Source organism: Rhincodon typus, chromosome 20, assembly GCF_021869965.1.
Source record: "Rhincodon typus isolate 14 chromosome 20, sRhiTyp1.1, whole genome shotgun sequence".
NCBI lineage: Eukaryota > Metazoa > Chordata > Chondrichthyes > Orectolobiformes > Rhincodontidae > Rhincodon > Rhincodon typus.
In genome coordinates, this window is record NC_063351.1 from 30,250,141 (window position 1) to 30,271,716 (window position 21,576).

Below are 21,576 nucleotides of genomic sequence, written 5' to 3' on the forward strand. Positions count from 1 at the left end.
TTTAAAGTCAGTTTGACTATTTGCTGATGAGTACAAAGCAACTTGTTTATGATTTCAATAGGTTAAGCTGGAGGTTAAACCCCAAAATTACGTGGAGAGTGTTTCAAATTACCATAAACTACTCCAGTGTACTATATAGAAAATTTGATATGTCAATTTTATTTTCTATTCATTTGTGGGACATGGGCGTCGCTAGCTGGCCAGCATTTCTTGCCCATCCCTAGTTGCCCTTGAGAAGGTGGTGGTGATCTGCCTTCTTGAACCGTTGTAGTCCACCTGCTATGGGTTGACCCACAATGCTATTAGGGAGGGAATTCCAGGATTTTGACCCAGCGACAGTGAAGGAACGGGGATATATTTCCAAGTCAGGATGGTGAGTGGCTTGGAGGGGAACTTGAAGGTGGTGGTTTTCCCATATGTGTGCTGCCCTTGTCCTTCTAGATGGAAGTGGTCATGGGTTTAGAAGGTGCTGTCTGAGGATCTTTGGTGAATTTCTGCAGCGCATCTTGTAGATAGTACACACTGCTGCTACTGAGCGTCGGTGGTGGAGGGAGTGAATGTTTGTGGATATACAATCATGTGGGCTGTTTTGTCTTGGATGGTGTCAAACTTTTTGAGTATTGTTGGGACTGTACTCATCCAGGCAAGTGGGGAGTATTCCATCACACTCCTGATTTGTGCCGTGTAGATGGTGGGCAAGCTTTGAGGAGTCAGGAGGTGAGTTACTCGCCACAGTATTCCTAGCTTCTGGCCTGCTCTTGTAGTCACTGCGTTTATGTGGTGAGTCCAGTTGAGTTTCTGGTCAATGATAACCCCCAGGATGTTGATAGTGACAAATGACCTGTTCTCACACTTGGCTGGGAAAAGGTTGGTGACAAAGGCAAAATTTGAAGAATGCAGCCTCAGTAGAACCATCATACAGTACTTTAAAGTTCTGCAAATATATTTTTGTTAAAAAATGACAATAAAAATCCTGGAGACTGGAATACTGATGTAACACTGATGTATTTTTTTGTGCTTGTGTCTCTGTTTCTTCACTTTTTCAATGCAGTGCCTGTTCTCTGTCAAAAAGTTGAGAATGTTTTTGATTGATGTCTTAATCTTTAGAGCCTTACAAGGTTGGTGAACAAGTACTGGGAAATACAGTTCCAATATGAACACATCTAATTTCATTATTTTTAGGAGAACACAGAGCACTATTATACAATGGCACAAGCACAATTAAAATCTTTTGGTCTCTCAGACTTGTAGAGCAGCAGTGATGCTAATTATCTATCACTGTAGAACATTGAAAGCGGTTATTTAAGATAAAGATAAAACATTTTAGTTTAGTACATTGCAGGGGCTATGTACTCCCAAAGAATAGAATACAGCTAGCACACATTATTCAAATCAACACTTCCTTTATGTATTATTCAAAACAATTTATAACAGAAGTGCAATGGTATTTTTGTCAGTTTGAAAGTATTATAAACTTACCACATCGAATCATCATAACAGAGCCAGCTCACTTATACTCATAATGCTGAAGTCCTGATCTATAAGGACACTTGAAAGATGTAATAGAGACAAGCGAAGTGTTTTCACAAGGTGAGGAAATAAATTCCAAGGGGCAAAGTCAACTTGAGTTGTACCTAAACATGCAATGGTTCTTCCTCCTGTTTCCACACTGTTACTTCTGCAATCCCCCAGGATCTACCCTCAGCCCCGTTTGACTTCCCATTGATGTGCTGTCCTTGCACAATCATCGAAAAGCACAATGTTAGTTTTCACATGGACGTTGACAACAACTTGTCACCACCTCTCCCAACTCAAATATGATTGTTTTCGTGCACATAGCATTTGGTAGTGTCTAGTCAGTTCTTGACATTTGCCACCTCATGGACCAGATATAAAGTTTTCATTTGCGAAATGAAATATTGACAACCAATCACCCCCTCCAGTCACATTTTCTCCAGACATAGTACCATTGTTAAGACCTGTCCTCCTGCCCCAGGCTTGTCTGAAAAGAGACATCTAGTAGGAACATAAGTGAACTTAAAAGTAAAAGTGATCTTCATTATAATTGCTTTGTGTCTTGCTTGTAAGATCCAAAAGTAGTGGTGACTTATATAAGACCTGCAATTAAAAAAAAAATTCCTTCCATGTTCTAGTTGCTTTTTCAGGTCTGGGGTTTACCACCTTCTACTTAGCTGGAAAATTGCACTGCTTCACGGATATTGGTCAAGGAAAAAGTTGGAGACTGTGTGCAGCTATCCTCCCTTTGTACTGTGCTGTGATGATTGCCTTGTCGAGGACTTGTGATTACAAACATCACTGGCAAGGTGAGCTGAGCTGGTTGTCAAAGTTCCCCTGTAAAAATATTGCTTTGGTTGTAATTGCCTCTATGAAGAGGGTAATTTCAGAGTGAACGTTTTATTATGTTACTCTTATATGTGACTTGCAAGCCTTGTGTGTTGAGACTTAATGATCGAATGATTCAATGTTTGCATTGGTTTTATCCACATTCATGCTTTGCTTATTTCACAAAACAAGGAAAGGGAGAGGAAACTTGAGTTGGCAAGCCAGCTGGTGTAAAAATATTCAGTCAATATCGTTTGTTCATCATTATTCACATGAAAAATTGCACTCACTTTAAAACGCACCAGTCCTGACCTTTCTCGAGGAAAGCTCATTGATCAGCCACTGTTGGGTAGTGAGGCACATCTCAGCAATTTCATTGCTGAAAGAGGGAATCAATTCATTCTGGTCTACACTGTACACACCAAGGTGTTTGCAATTCACAACAAAACACAGTGAGATGACAAAGGGTTTCCAAGTTTTTGACATGAGTGGTCACTTAGATCCTGAAGATATCGGAAGACTGAACCCACAACGGACAAAGATGCATTGTTTGACTGCCTTAACCTATGCTCTCATTCACTTACCAGCTACAATATGGAAGAACTAGTCATTCATTCCACTCGTGGTTGTTTGCTATGCACAAAATACTCACATGTGCCACAGTTGTTGAGTACCAGAGATGGATGACATTAGAAAGAGTTCACCAGTCACACGGGAAAAATGGGAGTGCCAGTTTCAATTTGAAACTGCCGAGCTCATTGTTGAGTCCAGAAGGCTCTTATGCACCAAATGAAAAGATAAGTTTATGTTTTGTTTTACAGGAGCAGTATAGATAGGAGGTCAAGGAAATAGAGATCTCAGTACTTGTAAATTTTTTTTGTGATGGAGGAAGATATTTTTCTAAGGTCACTGAGTTCAGAATCAAAGAGAAACATGGGACCAAATATGTGAAATTTCTCTTAAGGAAACCTAATATGGAGAAACAAGTAGAATGTATGATCATTGTCTGTTACTTGATTCTCAGGAAGGACACCCTATGGCAATATTCTCCTAAATCATAAAAGCTAGAAATTACATTGTGCAAATACTCAAAGGTATGTAACACATTTGTACTTTACCAGAATTATTAACCTTTTTCTTTTAAATACCACAATCAAAGTGACAGAGAGAAGTTGGTCCAGATTTGGCTGTCAGTAACAGCACTCATCCCGACCTCAAAAAAAGCTACACACAAAGATCTAGCAATCTTTGTGCTAAGGATTCACCTTTTCCAGAGTTAATTTGAATCCAGCAGCAGATCAAGGGCATCACCAGGCATCCAGCAACAGTGATGTCATTAGGCAGGGGACTTAGTCAATTACATTGAAGTATTATCACAGAAGCAAATGTGAGCTCAAATGCACTGATTAGCCTTTGCCACTTCTAAATTTTATAGAGTGACATAAAGCTTGAGACATATACGTGGGATTAGAGCAGTAGTTGAAATATCATCAACACATTGAAAAAAATCATTTTTGCAACGCTTTTTACCATCGAGGAAAGATTTGACTTGACACAAACGTAAAATTAATTTTCTAGGGTCAGAGAAAATTTCAGGGGTAGTTATGGATTAATAAGCAAACAAAGATACAGTTGCACTGCACTGGTGAGGGGTGATATTTAATGCCCTGCCTTGTGGCGGGTTCACTGCTGAAGGGGCATTTAATCAGGCAAGAGGGTGGCAAGAGGACCCACTGCCTTGCGTTTGCCCTGATTATGTCTGTGGTGAGAAGGCTGTGTTGGGCTCATCACTATCCAGTTGAGGCCTGGTTGGTATCTTAGTCAACAGGCAGTCCTGTAAAGAGGTGAAAAGAGGTCTTTATAGACAGCAGGTAAGACTCCCATCAGCTAATTTAAACTTCACCCAAAATGTAGCTTTGTACTGGGACGGGGTTGAACATGAGTATTACAGTGTAAAAGGGAATGTTCATGTTTGTTCAGTGATTCTAAAAACTGTTTGCTGCTGGGACTACCATGGTGCCTGGGAACAGGGAATCACTGATAGCAATTTCTGAATTTCTGTGTTTAACTGGGGTGGCATAGTGGCTCAGTGGTTAGCACTAGCACCGGGGACCGGGGTTTGATTCCACTCTTGGGCAACTGTGTGTGTGTGTGGAGTTTGCACATTCTCCCCATGTCTGCGTGGCCATTTAGCATGGCCATTGCAAAGATGAGCAGGTTTGAGGGACTGGCCATGCTAAACTGCCCATTGTGTTCAGAGATGTGCAGGCTGAGTGGATTAGCCATGGGAAATGCAGGGTGGTGGGTCTGGGTTGGATGCTGTTTGGAGGGTCAGTGTGGGCTGGATGGCCTGCTTCCACACTGTAGGGATCCTATGATTTTATGAACTGTACATGTGAAGACAACATGTGCCACTCTGAGTTTTACGCAGTCATGTTGGAAAACACCAACAGTTTCTTCGCCTTTATAATCGCAAAATGCCGGCCAATGATGTAGTGTAGAAGCATGGAGGCTTACATTCATGAGGAGATACCTTGTATGTGATAGATCATTTCCAGATTAACACCTGACTAATCGTGCCATCATGTCATCTCTCCATAACCCTCTTAACTTCCACTGTTTGAAATGTGCATCTACCATAAAAGTTTCAGTGGTTATTTCCTCAGCTACTCCCTGTGGTAAAGAATTCTCCCATATTGCACAGACTAATCTCAATGGTGGGTCTGCTGAGTAATGCAAGAACGTAAAAAAATGCTAATTTTGCAAACAATGGGAGAGAGACACCACTACCATCGCCGTCCCTTAAGTAAAATCTAAGACTAAAAGGGATCTTACATTTAAGATAGACATGAGAATTATTTTTCTCCCTGTCAGAGAGTTGTGACTCTTTGAAACTCACTTCCCCAGAATCTGGATGAGGCAGGCTCATTGAATACTTTAAGGCAGAGGCAGTTTCTTGACTGACAAGGGAGTCAAAGGTTATTGGGGACAGGCTGGAGTGTGGGCTTGAGGCTGCAATCTGATCAGCCACAACTTTATTGTATATCTGAGTAGCTTTGAAGGGCTGAATGGCCTACTCCTGCTCCAAATTTGTATGTTCACATAACACATTCATGAAACGCGGTACTCCAAATCCGCAAAAAGAATTGGATTTTCGCTCTGAGTTTGATGTTTGATTTTTTTTCTAGTGTGGGCTCTTCAGTGCTAATGCAAGCTCAGGCCAAACCTCTTAGAGATTGATAAACTCTATTTCTTTTGTTTCACACTACATAATGGATGGCTGAGGAGCAAGAGGCCCTGAGCTGTGCAGGGTTCAATCCAATACACAAATATGATCACTGAGATCACAGGAACAATAATGTACCTCCACAACCCATTCACATATTCATCAGAGCCTATCACCATTGTGAGGACCTTGATCTTCGGTTTATTTCCAGGTCCAAGCCACAAACAGCGCCAGCATGATGTGCCTGGTGTTGTTTTTAAAACAGATGGACAATGAGTGAGCAGAGAGCGTCCAGGCACCCTGGTGGACAGAGGGCAGCTCCCAAGTTTTGAGGGCCAACAGAAGGGCCTAGAGCATTGAGAGAGTGGCAATGCCACTGTCAGATCCAGGCAAAAGAAGCAGGGCACCAGAAAATGAAAGATCTCCCCTCCACCACCACCCCCACCCACTCAAAGTTAACCCTGGTAACATATATTCAATAAAAACTGGCAACATCTGCAAGAGCACCATTGTGAGAGCTGGTGACTTTTAAAAAGGACTACCCCCCTCTCCCTGCCCACTCTAATGGCAGGACGCCCTCTCAACTTGAGCAGCCTCAACTGACTTGTCCCAAGTTTTGCCAAATTGGCAAACTGTGGACCAGCCCAGCATTGGTCCTGTGTCCTCCAGAGATAGCGAAGCCTGCCGAGAGTGATCACTGATGAGTTTCAGGATTAAGGGGATTCTTTCTCAGGATCATTATTTCAAGGAAAGGGCTGTTAGAACAAGATGAATATGAAATGCAAAAACAGTACAAGTACTGAACACTCTCAGCATGACATCAATCACTGTTGGGAAGCTTGAAATGAGCTTTTGTACCTGTCATTTGCACAATTTGAATAATGTTTTCAGAAGCTAAGTAATGAATTCTGCCACATTTAAATCAGATCAGATGAGAATCTTGTCCCTTTCAAAATACATCTTAGTTAGACAGAGTCCTATTGTCAGAATCTGGTCTTAATCTGCTTCCAGTTTATGATAGTTATATCTGCTCCAATTGGAAATCATTCCCCAGGATGGGTTTTGTAAGACCTGGTAACAATTTTACTCCATCTGAGATGCATGATGGAGTGAGCATCTCAGAAACACTGAACTCATCAATTCACAGTGTCATGGCTCAGTGGTTAGTGCTGCTGCCTCACAGGACCAGGGATCTAGGTTCAATTCCAGCCTTGGGTGACTGTCTGTATGGAATTTACACATTCTCCCAGTATCTGTGTGCGTTTCCTCCAGGTGCTCTGCTTTCCTCCCACAGTCCAAAGATAGAGTCATACAGCATGGAAACAGACCCTTTGGTCTCACCAGTCCATGCCAAACTAAACTAGTCCCACCTGCATGCTCCTGGCCCATATCCCTCCAAACCTTTCCTATTCATGTACCTATCCAAATGTTGTAATTGTACCCACATCCACCACTTCCTCAGGAAGTTCATTCCACACGTGAACCAGCCTATATCCATTGGAGTTTAGAAGAATGAGAGGTGTTCTTATTGAAACATATAAGATCTTGGGGATATTGAATAGGGTGGATGCCTGTCATTTGCAAAATGTTAAAGATCTATTCACTATGTTCTCGGGAGGACAGATATTTTCAAAATTATATCTGACAAATGTCTATCTGCAGCTTGAATTAGATGATGAGTCAAAGTTATACTTGACTATTAGCATTCACCTCAGTCAATTTCAGCTTTAATAACTGCAGTTTGGCATCCCTTCAGTCCTCCTGAATCTTTCAAGGGTGAAGAACCAAATTTTGCAATGAATTCAGGCAGCAGTGTGCTGTTTGGATGACAGATATATTTCAGCTCCAAGTAGGCAGCTGCAGCTTTTGGGTAAGTATGCAGTTCGGGTCGAAACAGTCAAATGTGAAATGTTTCAAAGTTTCAGTGTTGGGATCACAGGGTCAACAAAGGTCATTTACATCCTCCACAAAGCAAAGTTCAAACAATAAGAAATGCACACTACTGGAGCTCAGATTTCCAATAAGTCTAGTAAACTATTACAGTAACTTCTAACCAAATTCCTGACCCTTAACGCATCTTTGAACAAACTCTTGAGAAAGAGTTTTCTGTAATTTTGTACAAAAGAGTGTGACAAAGCCTGCAAGCTGTGTAAATGTAACTTGGAAGTTGATACAATGCTTAAACGATATGTTGTATCCAAAAGGACTAAGCCACCATGTGATGGCTCCCCTTACACAGGAGTTGCTATGATCTATCGTATGTTGGATAACGGCAAAAGAAATGCAGATTGTATTTGCCTCACGCTGTCTCAGTGCCAGTGAGCAATTTTTGGATTAAGAACATTTCATAAATACTTGTTTGGTTGTGATTCCACAATTGAAATAGACTTTTAGCCACTCAGGGCCCTCTTCAGCTACAGACCAAATGCGAACTACATTTTGATACTGTATGCTTTTAAATGTGACATGAAGTGCATGCAATTGAAAGACCCAACATAGAATCCTTACAGTGTGGAAGCAGGCCATTTGGGCCATCAAGACTACACTGACTCTCCGAACAGCATCCTGCCTGCCCAGACCCAACTCCTCCCACCCAACCCTGTAACCCTGCATTTTTCATGGCTTATCCACCTAGCCTGCACATCCCTGGACACCATGGGCAATTTAGCATGGCTAATCCATCTAACCTAGGCATCTTTGAACTGGGGGAGGAAATCAGAGCACCTGGAGGAACCCACATAGACACAGGGAGAATGTGCAAACTTCACACAGACAGTCACCCATGCCTGGGTCCCTGGGGTTGTGAGGCTCACCACTGAACCACCGTGCTACCCTCAGGGAGGATATAGTTTCACTTTCAAATGTTGATGAATTGACAGTCCCAGGAGATGGCATTGGTTGAACAACTAGTTGAGACCCTTTGTTATCAAAGGTATATGACTAGGTTGCCATTAGCTAGTCAACACAGATACTGGATTTAGAAATCAGGCCTTTTTTATCATTAAGAATGACTTGATGAAGGTTGTGTTATGTGGGCGCCAGCATTGTCATTCCAGAAAAGTACAGATTAGTTTCTATTTAAACTTCATGATCAACACTTAGGGATGTTTGACAAAGAGTCTAGCAAGGAGCTATCTTTGGAGTCCAGGATTAAATAGTGTAGAATATCTCAAGCTGTAGAAACCAGGCAGCCATTGATATCTTTGCAGACATGAAAATGGCCAGCTAGAGGGTGGCAGAGGCTATGCATTGATTTTGTAGAATTTTAAGGGCAACAGCTGTTCATTGTGACACAAGCTACTTGAAGTGGGTTAAGACGTTTCTGATAAATCCAACAAAAACTAGCAAAAATGTAGAGATTTTGTGTCATTTGATTGCAGCTTCTGGGTTTCCAGGAGAAATTGTATCTGACAACAGTGCTCAGTTTTGTTCAGAACAGCTTTCAAATTTCATGAGAATGAATAGGGTGAACGACTGAATCATCGTCCTACTTCAAACAGAGCAGCAAATTGCACAGGACAAATTGTTAAACATGCTCTTCTGAACAAATGCTACGTACAAACAGCAAGAAATGACAGATGTCATTGACTCAAAAATTTGTGACTTTTTTTATTTATTGTAACACAACTTATTCTATTACCAGTAGAATGCCAGTTAATTGTTTCTTAGAAGAAAACTTACGATAAGGTTTTCTTTGCTGAAGCCACATTTAGCACAATCAGTGGAAAAAGAAATCCAGACAGTAAGAGAATCATGATAGAAACAGAGTATCACCAGTTACTCAAATGCAGTCTGCACGTCTAACCAGTTCAAATGCGAGCCAGAGTCAAACAGACCTGTCTATGAAGGGGAATTTCAGATCTTGTTAGAGAAATAATCTAATCAGTTTCAGGTTAAGATGGGTGAAAGTCCTTACCCAACTTCTGAAATTTTCAGTAAAGAAAGGGAGTATCCTGTTTGGAATAGGAAACCCGTGGTTAGGTTTGATTTGTAAATAAATGATAAACAACAGGGATCGGTGCTGAGTCCACTTTTGTTTGTCATTTATATAAATTATTTGGAAGAGAATATAGGAGGCATGGTTAGTAAGTTTGTGGATGACGCCAGAGTTGGTGGTATAGTGAACAGTGAAGAGGTTATCTAGATTACAAAGAAATCTTGATCAATTGGGCCAATGGGCTGAGAAGTGGCAAATGGAATTTAATTTGAATGAATATGAGGTATTGCATTTTGTAAAACAAACAAGGGAAGACTTATACAATTAATGGTAGGGCCCTGGGTAGTGTTATAGAACAGAGACAGCTAGGGGTTCAGGTACACAATTCTTTGAATTTTGTTTCACAGGTAGACAGGGTGGTTAAGAAGGCATTTAGCATGCTTGCTCAGACTTTTGAGTATAGGAGTTGGAACATCACATTGAGGTTGAACAGGATGCTGGTGAGGCCTCTTCTGGACTATTTTGTCCTGTGCTGGTTGCCCTGTTATGATAAGGATATTATTAAACTGGAGAGAGTTCAGAAGAGATTTTCCAGGAATGGATGGTTTGAGTTATAAAAATAGGTTGGGTAGGCTGGGACTTTTTTCACTGGCGCATAGGAGGTTGAGGGAGGTTTATAAAATCATGAGGGACATAGATAAGGTGAATAGCAAATGTCTTTTCCCAAAAGCGGGAGAGTTCAAAACTAGGGGACCTTTTTTTTTACGGTGAGAGGAGAAAGATTTAAAAAGGACGAGGGGCAACTTTTTTACAGAGAGAATGGTTAGTGTGCGGAATGAACTGCCAGAGGAAGTGGTGGATGAAGGTACAGTCACAATGTTTAAAAGACATTTTAATGAGTACCTCAATAGAAAAGGTTTGGAGGGATATGGACCAAACACAGGTAGGTGGAACTAGTTTAGTTTGGGAACATGGTCGACATGGACTAGTTGGACCAAAGAGTCTGTTTCCATGCTTTTTTGCCTCTATAACTCCATAAGAGACATATGTCAGTTGTGCGATATTTTTAACATTGTGTAACATTTTCATAAAGAAATAAGAAGGGTAATAACTGTTTATTGTGATAGTTAGCTATTTGAAGTGGTTTGAGACGTTTCCGATAAATCAAACAAAAACTAGTAAAACTTAGAGATTTATGTACGTGTGTATATTTATGTACATGTGTTTATATTTATATAAATTTATATAAATGTGTTTATGCTAGAATAAACTAGTTTGTTTGCGTTGGCTCTCCATGTGCTGCACATTGTCTTAGTGGATCTTGCAAAAATATGATACTTACACCTCCTTATCTCTGCAGCCTTCATCAATCTCCAACACTCCGTTTCTCTGTCTCTCATCTCTTGTCCATTCCTTTCTCTTTTCATCTGACCAGTGAGATTTGTCTCCTCCAGCTGTTGTTGAAACTTGCACCTCAGAATTCCCTGACACCCATTCCGCCCACCATATGACTGTGGTCATTCCTTCTGTTTCTTTGACTCGGTTTTTAGTTTCCTTTACAGCTCTGTGAAATATTTTAGAGCACTTCAAAAATATCTTGGAGGTTGTACATTCCATTTAAATTCTTAGCTCTTTATTTTAAATACGTAATTCTTTCAGATTAAAACGAAAAAAGTCCGTTAGACTTTTCCTGTCCATCATGAAACCACAGGGAACAATATACCAAAATGACATCTTCTAATATGAAAGATAAAGCAATTACAACTGGATTTACACAAAATTATTTGTGCATTGTAATACTAGGTACAATGTCACATTATTCCTGTACAAATTCCTACCTAATGCAGCTGCTACATAAAATACATATAAATTCCATTGTCGGAATCAGAACGTTGCAAATGCTAGGAAGAAAAGCACAAAATAGTGGAAATATTCAGCAGGTCTGGCAACATCTGTAGAGTGAGGAACAGAGTTAATGTTTCAGGTCAATTACCTCTCATTAGGTGCCCTCAAAGCCTGATGTTCCTTTAAAACACAGGCTTGTTAGCAGATATTGTAGTGGTCATTAGTATCAACTGATTTATCGCAACTGTCAATGTTCACAACCTGTTAAGGATTTGTTAGAGACTAAACCAGCGAGTATTTGGAAAAGGCTGTGCTTAGCTACCATTTCACACTGCTGTGAATGCAACACAAGTGCTCCAGTCACACTGCACTGGTGTACATGCAGACCATATTAGACCAGGAAAGGGTAGAGGGCGGCAGAGTTAGTCCTGAAAGAAACTCTATGAATGCAGGAAATGGCATTAGACAACTCAAAGAAAAAACTTATCAATATCAAAATTATCAGTTTGATGAAACTACTTTAATTATCTTTTACCAAGTAACCACTGTCTTACCAGACCATAGAGCTGCTCTTTCATTAGATAGAGGCAACTGGTGTTGATTTAGCCTGAGGGCCACCATATGTCAGGTGAGGGGAGAGGTTGAGAAGGAGAGTCCTTCATGGTAACCTCAGGCAGTGATGGGAATTGAACCTATACTATTGGCATCATATTCCAAATATCTAATCAACATATGATTTACATCTTTGTATTATTGAAGTGGAATAAAGTGCCAACTGTAGTTCAACTGAAAGTTCCTGTTAAAGGAGAGATAGAAAGTTTGCACTTTATCGACTCACAGGCCACAGGATTTGCTCAGCTCCTCACCTGCATTCTCATCAAACACTCATTTGCTAGTTCTCAAAAGTTGAATGATATGAGGTAGTTACAAAATTGATACCTTTGTTCTGAGATTTTCAACCACAGCTGTTCACATTTAAGGTATTAATCCAGATTAAAGTGGGTTGAATTAATCGTTTCTCTGCTAATGCAAAGGCTCGAGGTGACATTTATATTTAACCTTACTATTATGCGGAGAACTAAAGGACCTAATGGGAAATGAAGTTTCTGCAATCCCATCATAACACAGCAAGTGATCTACACATTCTGGGGAAAATATTCTGGCGCAGAGCTAATGGAACATACAGATACAATTGCCAAATTTTAAAAATGGATAAGATAGCAGAGAGCTATGAACTGACAATGGCAGAATGTTTGAAAATGGTGACTACAAATCTCTGCTCAATGATTATTTAAGTCATTTTTAAAATAAACTCCATGTACTTCCAATTTTTGTATTTACAACAGTAAATATTATATATTTCTGTATTGAACCACAAAATCATTCTTCCATATAATTCGCACATTTGGAAATAATTAGTGAGATTTTTGGAAAGTTTCTGTAAGGTAGCAGACATTTCTCCAAAATAGTAAAGAATATCAAACATAAGAGATGACACAGCGTAGAGCTGGATGAACACAGCAGGCTAGGCAGCATCAGAGGAGTAGGAAAGTTGACATTTTGGGTCAGGATCCTCAGTTCTTATTGTCTCTGAAGGATATCAAACAGATCTTCAGAATCGTAACACCAACCCTCTGTCCCTTGAGCAACTTGCTGAGCCCTGAACAACTCTCTGAGGTGCACATTCAGAAGTGCGCTGGCTTCAAAGAAGGGTAGTGAATGATTGGACCTGGCAGCTACATTCCCTCGATTGTTTCCTGTGAATGTGTAGGCCTCTGAGGTCCATGAGGAGCAGCGATCTCTATAGCCAGAGGCTGGTGCATCAGCAGGGCATTGGCACGATGATTAGAACCTCAGCAACTGAATGGCATGGTCACCTCAGATGTGAGGGCTGGAAAGGTGAGCAGGTGTAGACAGGTTGGTCGGGTCTTGGTGAAGTATGAGGTATGTGGGGTTAATGGGATAGCCGACTTGGAGATGTGGATGTTTGGGAGCTCACTGCTATGTTCAGGCTGAGGCTGGAAGCCACTGGCAAATGAGCCCTCACTGTCACCTTCCATCATGATGAAAATCAAAAGTGTTCAATGGGGCGAAAATGGCTGCGACTACATTCGGAGTAGACACAGTAAGTGACTGAACTGATGAGAGAGGGGCTGCAGCACTCACATATGATGGAGCTTTCGAAGGGTAAGAGCACAGGTCATAGGCCCATGCATTGAAGGACTCACTGAAATACAGGCTGCCTATGCCCTGCCATCCTACAGCACTGACAGTCTCTGTGTGCTGCCTGGTACAGCCACTGCTGGATACCTCGTTAGCAACTATACCCTTTCACACAGAGAAGGAGCCAAACATTAGGGATGTTGAATGAAGAAGGATGTAGGTATCACCAGGACCTGATGCCATGCATACCCATGGATCCTCCTGGGTGCACATGGCGCAGTATGCGGTCAGTGCCAACCTCTGTCCATGGAGCATCATGTGTGGCCATAAAGATGGTTCAGAAATATATTTAGCACCTACACAGAGAGGTGAAAGTTAGCATCAGGAACATTTAGAGCAGAAACTGAGAGTGACTTGCAAGCCTTTAGTACCTGTGCAACTAAAGTGCCCTTAAAATGTGTTCTTCTTTCTCTTCCTTTCATTCCATCCTATTGGAGACCCTGGTCCCACATCTGGAGGGAGCCTGTTTGGAAATGAAGGTTTGGTCAGGTGACCCCAGGGAGCATGGATCTGGGTTGGCAAGGGGCTTCATGCTTGAACTACCAAGGGTCAGAGGAGAACAGTCAGGATGGAATTGGAGGGCATGGCCACTTTGCAGCATCCTGAGTGGAAAGTGTGGAGGGGCCTGGGTGTAGTTCCACCACCAGGTGGGTGCTTTCTAGCAATTCCTTGTCTCCTGTGAGAAGGGCATACAGAGACTGGGATTAATAATTTCACTGACCCCCCCCCCCCCCCCCCCCATCACAAAGCTATTGCTCCAGGGGGAACCAATGGATGGGACATTGAAGAACTGTGTGTGTATATCTCCAGCAGAACCTGAGGGTGCGATTCACTGCAGTGCTGCAGCTCCTGGGCAATGAAGGCCATGTGTCCCTCATACCTGATGGTCTCTGCTGCTCCTCCCTGTGATTTCCCTGATTGCTGGAACACAGGCTCAGCTTCTGCCTAAGGCTGAGCAGGTCCAGCGACCTGGCCTATTTCTTCCAGCAACATTGTCCAACCAGCAATCCAGCTGAATGGAAGGCCATGGTGTAATAAACAACAGTGACCAGAATAACCAGGTTCAATCTCCACCCTCACTGACACACAATGATCATGTGAAGCTAAAACCCTTTCAGTTGTTGGACTGCAGGTGAGAAAATTGGAACAAAAATAATGTTTCCTTAGGAGAGTAAGTTATGAAAAGTTCCTTCAAAACGCTGAAAGGGTGAGCGTACCCATTTATATAAAATCAAATATTTCCATATTTTCCACATGATCAAAAATGTTTATTTTCCTAATTATTAAAGTAAACTTATGCTGTTTAAAGTTTTAGCAAGGATTTGTAGCTCGGATTGTGGGTGAGGTTGTTTTATGTTTTAAATACATTTATGCTGTTTTCGTTCACCCTGAATTCTGTTCAATTTTGAGCAGTCAGTTCACCCAGAACGGTTACGATTAAAGGAGGAAGTGCAGACTTTTAATTAAAATTGAATAGATCTGCACCAAAGGGTCACATTGATCTTCGTACAAAGATTCAGGGTCTTTTAATCTTCTTTGAATAGTATCTCGATCAATACATTCCATTTTACTAAAGTTTGCAGCTCACAAATGACAAATGCAAATTTTCTTAAAAGTGGATATTGCAATTATATTCCTTTTGTTCAGAAAAACTGTTCATGCAATGTTGATTCATAATAAAATCCTTTATACAACAGTTTTTCCAATTCTACTTGCATGGTCGAATATATTCAAGGCTTCACACAGAAAAGACATTGCGTAAATTATAAAATTTAGTTTTGATCAGGTTTGTGGCAAATCAACTTATGGAGAACAGCAAACAGGATCTGGCAGGCCTCATCTGTGAAAGAGTGTGTTTACGTTACTCTTAGAAAAGATATTTCTCCTGCTATTACACGTGGTAGCTATTTAAAAACATACAACAGATCCATATCCTGTTAGCTGTAATTTTCAGAAGATGAACTCTCGTTTTGAAAAAAAGTCATTCAGTTTTGTTCTGATTGAAAAGAGGTTGCAAGAGAATTGTGGTGATGTTCTGTGGGCAATACAGTTCCTGCTATACCCTGTGCTGTTTCTCGGAATTGGGGAAAGGATGTGAGTTCAGAACAGTACAACAGAGAAATAGGTTAACTAAAAAAAAAAGGCAGTTCCTATTAAAGACATTTATTAGTGTTGCATTATGTTTGAAACATTGCTGTAGCTGAAACCATCAAAGATGTTTACAGTATGTTCATACCTAATCCTCCTCCTCATAATCCACTTCCCAATATCCCAAAATTTCACCTGCATTTCAAGATGAAGATAGTACAAGCTTGTATTTCTTGCTACACTGCTCACAATACAACCCAAACCTTACCCTTGCAGCTACTCGAGGACCACAATCTGCCCAGACACTCATGGCAGAGAATGAGTCAGAAACACAGTCACTTTCTCTCACTCCCAGTTACCAGCTCAGATATTGAAGCTCAGCATGCTTTGGATGCCAGGTTAGGGGTAGGATCTGCATTTGGTGAGACTGTGGGCATAAATGGGCAGCAGTCAGGGCAGGGGACAAGGGCAGTGCAGGTTCCAGGTGGTTGGAGGGTGAAGTGCGATGAGTTGTGTTGCTGAGGGGCTGGGGTAGCCTACAGAAGGAGTATACACTGAAATACAGGGCACTCGTAGGCATGCAGGAAGCCTGCAGTCAATAACAAAGGCACCAGCCCTGGTTTGGAACAGGTTTCACACACAGCTTCATGCCCATTCTTCCATTGTGGAAGTGGTGACCAATGCTTTAGCACACGTCTGGGCCCAACCATTGTGCAGCAGCCCATAGCCAATGGCACAGCAAAAACAGGCTGCCTGTTTCTGCCAACAACTTGCTTCCATGCCAGTCCAGTTTGCCCCCATGCTGTCAGCATGGCTGCTGATGCCAGTGTCGAAAGGGGCTCACGGGGCAGCACAGCAATTCAACAATCAAACTTCTAGCGGCTGTAACCCAGCGGAACTGAAGTCGGTCTGCACAGTACAAACCTACTGTTCTCTCCTGCAGCTGCTACTTCACTAATGCCAATTATCCCAGCCTGCTGCCACCATGCAGAAATCATCAAGTTTGAATCCTATCCTGCTGGGATATGTCCCAGGCAATCCTTTCACTTTCACCCCAGTAAAAGTCTGCACACTTACAGCAGCCAAACTGTGGCCACTCTGGTAGTACCTGATGGACCAATTTGCTTCTTTCAGCACCGTACTAACTCTGTGTAGGAGGACTGCAACAGAAAAATACACACAGAAGCTAGGCACTAAAGGTAAGCATTGGATAATTATTTGATGGTTATGTGCAGCACAGCACGATTTCATGCATAAATTTGATTTGGAACAGTTACTTTGCGCTTGATTTTCCCTTCTGTTTTACCATTATAGTCCAAAAGATCTGTGACGATGAGAGAGGGAAGAGAAGATTGATTAGGGATAGTCAGCATGGTTTTGTGTGAGGGAAATTATGTCTCATAAATTAGATTGACTTTTTTAAAGAAATAACTAAAAGGATTGATAAGGGCAGAATGGTCGATGTTGTTTACCAGGACTTCAGTAAAGCCATGAGGTTCCGCATGATAGACTAATTAGTAAAGTTAGATCACATGGGATTCAGGGTGAGCTTGTCAGTTGGATACAAAATTGGCTTAATGGCAGGAGACAGAGAGTGATGGTGGAGGGTTGTTTTTTGGACCGGAGGCCTATGACCAGTGGTGTTCCACAGGGATCGGTTCTGGGTCCTCTTTTGTTTGTCGTTTATATAAATGATTTGGATGAGAATATAGGCATGATTATAGCATGATTAGTAAGTTTGTGGATGACACCAACATTGGTAGTATAGTGGACAGCGAAGAAGGTTACCCAAGATTACAAAGAGATCTTAATCAATTGGGTCAATAGGCTGAGGAGTGGCAGATGGAGTTTAATTTGGATAAATGTGAGGTATTGCATTTTGGTAAAACAAACAAGGGCAGGACTTATACAATTAATGGTGGGGCCTTGGGTAGTGTTGTGCAGTTCTCATCACCCTGTTATGGGAAGGATATTATTAAACTGAAGAGGGTTCAGAAAAGATTTACAAGGATGTTGCTAAGAATGGAGGATTTGAGTTATAAGGAGAGGCTGGACAGGCTGAGACTTTTTTCACTGGAGCGTAGGAGGCCAAGGGATGACCTCATAGAAGTTTATAAAATCATGCGGGGCATACATAAGGTGAATAACAAAGGTCGTTGCCCTAGGGTGGGGGAGTTCAAAACTAGGGGGCATATTTTTAATGTGAGAGGAGCAAGATTTAAAAAGGACATGAGGGGCAGCTTTTTTACACAAAGAGTGGTTAGTATGTGGAATGAACTTCCAGAAGAAGTAGTGGATGCAGGTATAATTACAATGTTTAAAAGAAATTTAGCTAAGTACATGAATAGGAAAGGTTTGGAGGGATATGGACCAAATGCAGGCAGGTGGGACTAGCTTATTTTGGGAGCATGGTCACCATGGACTAATTGGACTGAAGGGTATGTTTCAATACTGTATGACTCTCTAAGACTCTAAGCTGTGGGACTGTAGGTGAATGGGAAATGTGGATGAGATGCTAAAGACAGCCAGTCCAGAAAGGAACTAGATAGTTTCATCCTTTCTACCTCTCTGTCCTGCTCCTCAGCTACCATATAATGAAGCCCGTGTAATGGACACTTAGTTGTATGTTACCTGTTGTACATGGTTACACACCAGCTGGATGTTGACTCAGACTGGAAGATTGCTTTGTTGTGATATATCTTAAGTTTGACCTGAGACATGGCAAACTAATACAGTTGCAGTCAGTGGCATCCTACAGCACTGGGAATTCTCAGGAAACAATGTTCTTACTCCGCCGCGTCTCTCTGACAGGAAACGGTGAATTCTATTCAGTTCCATTGGAACAGTTACCATCCTTAAGCAACAATGATGTTAAACTGGAAGGTGTTGCAGACTTCATCTGCTCCAGGCTAGCAGGAGTCAAATGCATAAAAGTTCATGGCCATGGCCACCTTCACAGCCATTGTTAATGCCGTTCTCACCCTGCACAACGGTTGTGACAGATTTCAGAGAGGATAAACTTAGTCAAGTGAAAAAGCCTAATACACTTTCTCACTGAGATTCAGGTAGATGCGTGGTCCCTCTAGACCCTAGGCAGATATGGCCTCATCCTGAGAGCTTTTCTCTTACCTCCTTCTTCCAGCATCTTGTCCTGCTCTGATGGCCCCTACTATCAGTCGTGTAGTGTTCCAAGGGGTACGTGTACATGTGCACTTGGTCTGGAAGCAAACTGTTTGTGCAGAATATTTGAAGTTGGTCAAAAGCACCTCAGCATGTGTCATACACTTCCTATGGACCTTAGCGGCATCAAACCACTCTGAAAACCATAAAACACTTCTACAACAAGGCAAGAGCCAGTCAAAATCAATTAGCGAATAACCAGAAAATACTTTGATACTTTGAAACAGTTTTGGGGAAGAGGGTGGCTGCTGTTCCTGTCACTGTGTACACGTTTATTAGTGTGTTAATGGAAGCATTGAACTCCAACATGGTGACATTGGCATCAATTCAGTGTTCAGTGCTGACCACTGGGTTTTGCCAACTCTGCATGGATGCCCCATGTATGTTTGCAGATGCCCATCACAAAAAATGGTTCCCAGTATGGCTCATTTCTGACGTGTGCACACATATTTTAGAGGCAAAATAGCCCCCATAACACCCAAAGAAGGGAGGCTGGAGGAGCCAAATTTCATGGCCAACATTTTTTTTTATTATAAGTATATTTTTCACTCATCTCCCAGTTTTTCTTTCTTCTTTTCTCCACATCGACTTTTTTTTTCAAATATCAGCTATTTTACCTCTGCTTTACAGATCCTGTGTGCAAATAAGTGTGTATTTTCACTTATCCCAGTTTTAAGATCCCTGATATTGTCTCTTTGCAATCTCTGCCAATCAGGCAAAGTGATATGGTTAATGTGGGATAGAGATCAGTGCGATGTAGCTTTCTGTTGCTGGGAAATGATTATTTTAAGGATGCCAACCAGGTGCATTGAAATTAGCCTCTCAAGGGAATAGAGTTTAGTGAAATCAAACTAGAGCACTCCACTCTTAGAGTTACTGGATTACCATGTTCAAAATAAATGTCAACATGTATATTTATTTAATAGCTAGATTTTACTCTGGGAACAGAGTAAAAACTAGCTCCAGAAACCAGGCTAAAGGACTTTTAGCTGTCAGAAATGTTCATAAAAAAAAGTTCCATCCAATATTGCATGATAATTGCAAATCCAGTGATCAGTCTGCATTAGTACAAGAAATGCATTGTTATGAATATGTAATAATGTATAAATTCAGGATTTCTTCGGACAGAATGTCATCTGTTTGGCTCAGTAGAGTGTGTTTACTGATGCAGAGATCTCAAGCATAGCAACACGTCTCTTGGAAGGATGTAACATGGGAATAAGAATTTTAACTCTTACCCAACCAAATATTTTAGGTTTTTCTTATTTATTATTTTCAATGGGAACATATTCATTTGAGAGATTAGTTAAGAGAAATGGAAACCTGAGTTGACAGTAATGGCATGATCTAGAGTTGTTTAATAACGTGAAATGATGCCAAGTTTATTTGAACCTAACAGTACTGGTGCTTCAATGGCCTCTCCCTGCAACCACAATGGAAAAAGACTGGTCCTCAGTGTGTTTATTTTCTACAGGCTGGGCATTAGGAAAACGCATCAGTCGCAGACTTATAATGCATTGATGATACATCCGTTTTGCAATGACAACACTAGCAGTTTTCAGAAAGTGGTTATATTCGCCTCCAACTCTATAACAATCACAGGCCTCATGCCCATCACTGCATGCATTAAACCCAACCTTCATGCCACCAAGATCTTTTTTGCCACTCATACAACACTGAAATGCTTGCTGTCTGTCCCAGGATAGGTAGATGTACAGGGAGTGTCCTGGAGGTTGTCAACCAAAGAGGTAGCATCCAGATTTCACAGGATTATGTAAATATGCATAACTTGTAAAATTAATTTGCAGTACAATTAAAATGAATAGAACCAATGGAAGAATATATTAGAAGTATTTTAGTCAATATTTAAAAATAATTAAGACATTGTTTAGTACAATTGGTAGTAGAATGTAGAAAGCTGTAGTTAAAAACAAATCAATCTCACAAACAGCTTAGATGAAAGAGGTTGCCAAGCAGATTCTTAAACTGCCACAGTTTGCTTCATATTTAGAACCAAAGAACTGTGGATGCTGGAAATCTGAAACAAAAACAGATATTGCAAGGAAAAACTCAGCAGGTCTAGCAGCATCTTTGGAGAGAAATCAGAACAGTTCTGAAGAAGGGTTGCTGGACCTGAAACATTAACTTTTTGTTTTCTCTCCACAGATGCTGCCAGACCTGCTGAGTTCTTTCAACAATTTCTGTTATTGTTTCATATTTACATTTTACTGATCATCTCCTAATGAATATTAGAAATATTCTGTCATGTTCTTCTAGAATCTAGGCTAGATGTCAGACATATTTTTGCACAGTTGGCCATTGTAATAGGTCACTGGCTCATGCAGATTGTGATCATAGAATCTCTACAGTGTGGAAGTAGGCCATTCGGCCCATCAGGTCAACAGTGACCCTCCAAAGAGCATCCCACCAAGACCCAGCTCCCCTACCCTATCCCTGTAACACTGCATTTCCCTTGACTAATCCACCTAGCCTGCACATCCGTGGAAACTATGGACAATTTAGCATGGCTAATCCACCTAACCTGCACATCTTTTATCTGTGGGAGGAGACCGGAGCACCCGGAGGAAACCCACACAGACACGGGGAGAATGTGCAAACTCCATACCGACAGTCGCCCGAGGGTGGAATCACCGTGCAGTGATAAAGTGCTGACTCATGCAGATTGTGATTGGTCATGGACTCATGTAGGTTGCGCTAAATTGCTGATTCATGC

General features: G+C 41.3%; 1 protein-coding gene across 4 annotated transcripts in view; it reads left to right on the plus strand.

Moving 5' to 3' along the window:
• Positions 1-21,576, plus strand: part of plpp4 (phospholipid phosphatase 4) — a 211,934-nt gene that overhangs the window by 189,341 nt on the left and 1,017 nt on the right. For 2 of the 4 annotated variants that reach the window (XM_048609022.1, XM_020520378.2), the window contains one exon: positions 2,154-2,324. The exons of 1 other annotated variant lie outside the window; for it this stretch is intronic. In XM_048609022.1, coding sequence (XP_048464979.1) covers positions 2,154-2,324 — 171 coding nt within the window. Of the gene's footprint in view, positions 1-2,153; positions 2,325-3,367; positions 3,438-21,576 lie in introns of all 4 variants that reach the window. One more of the 4 variants, XM_048609023.1, reaches the window with a different exon arrangement.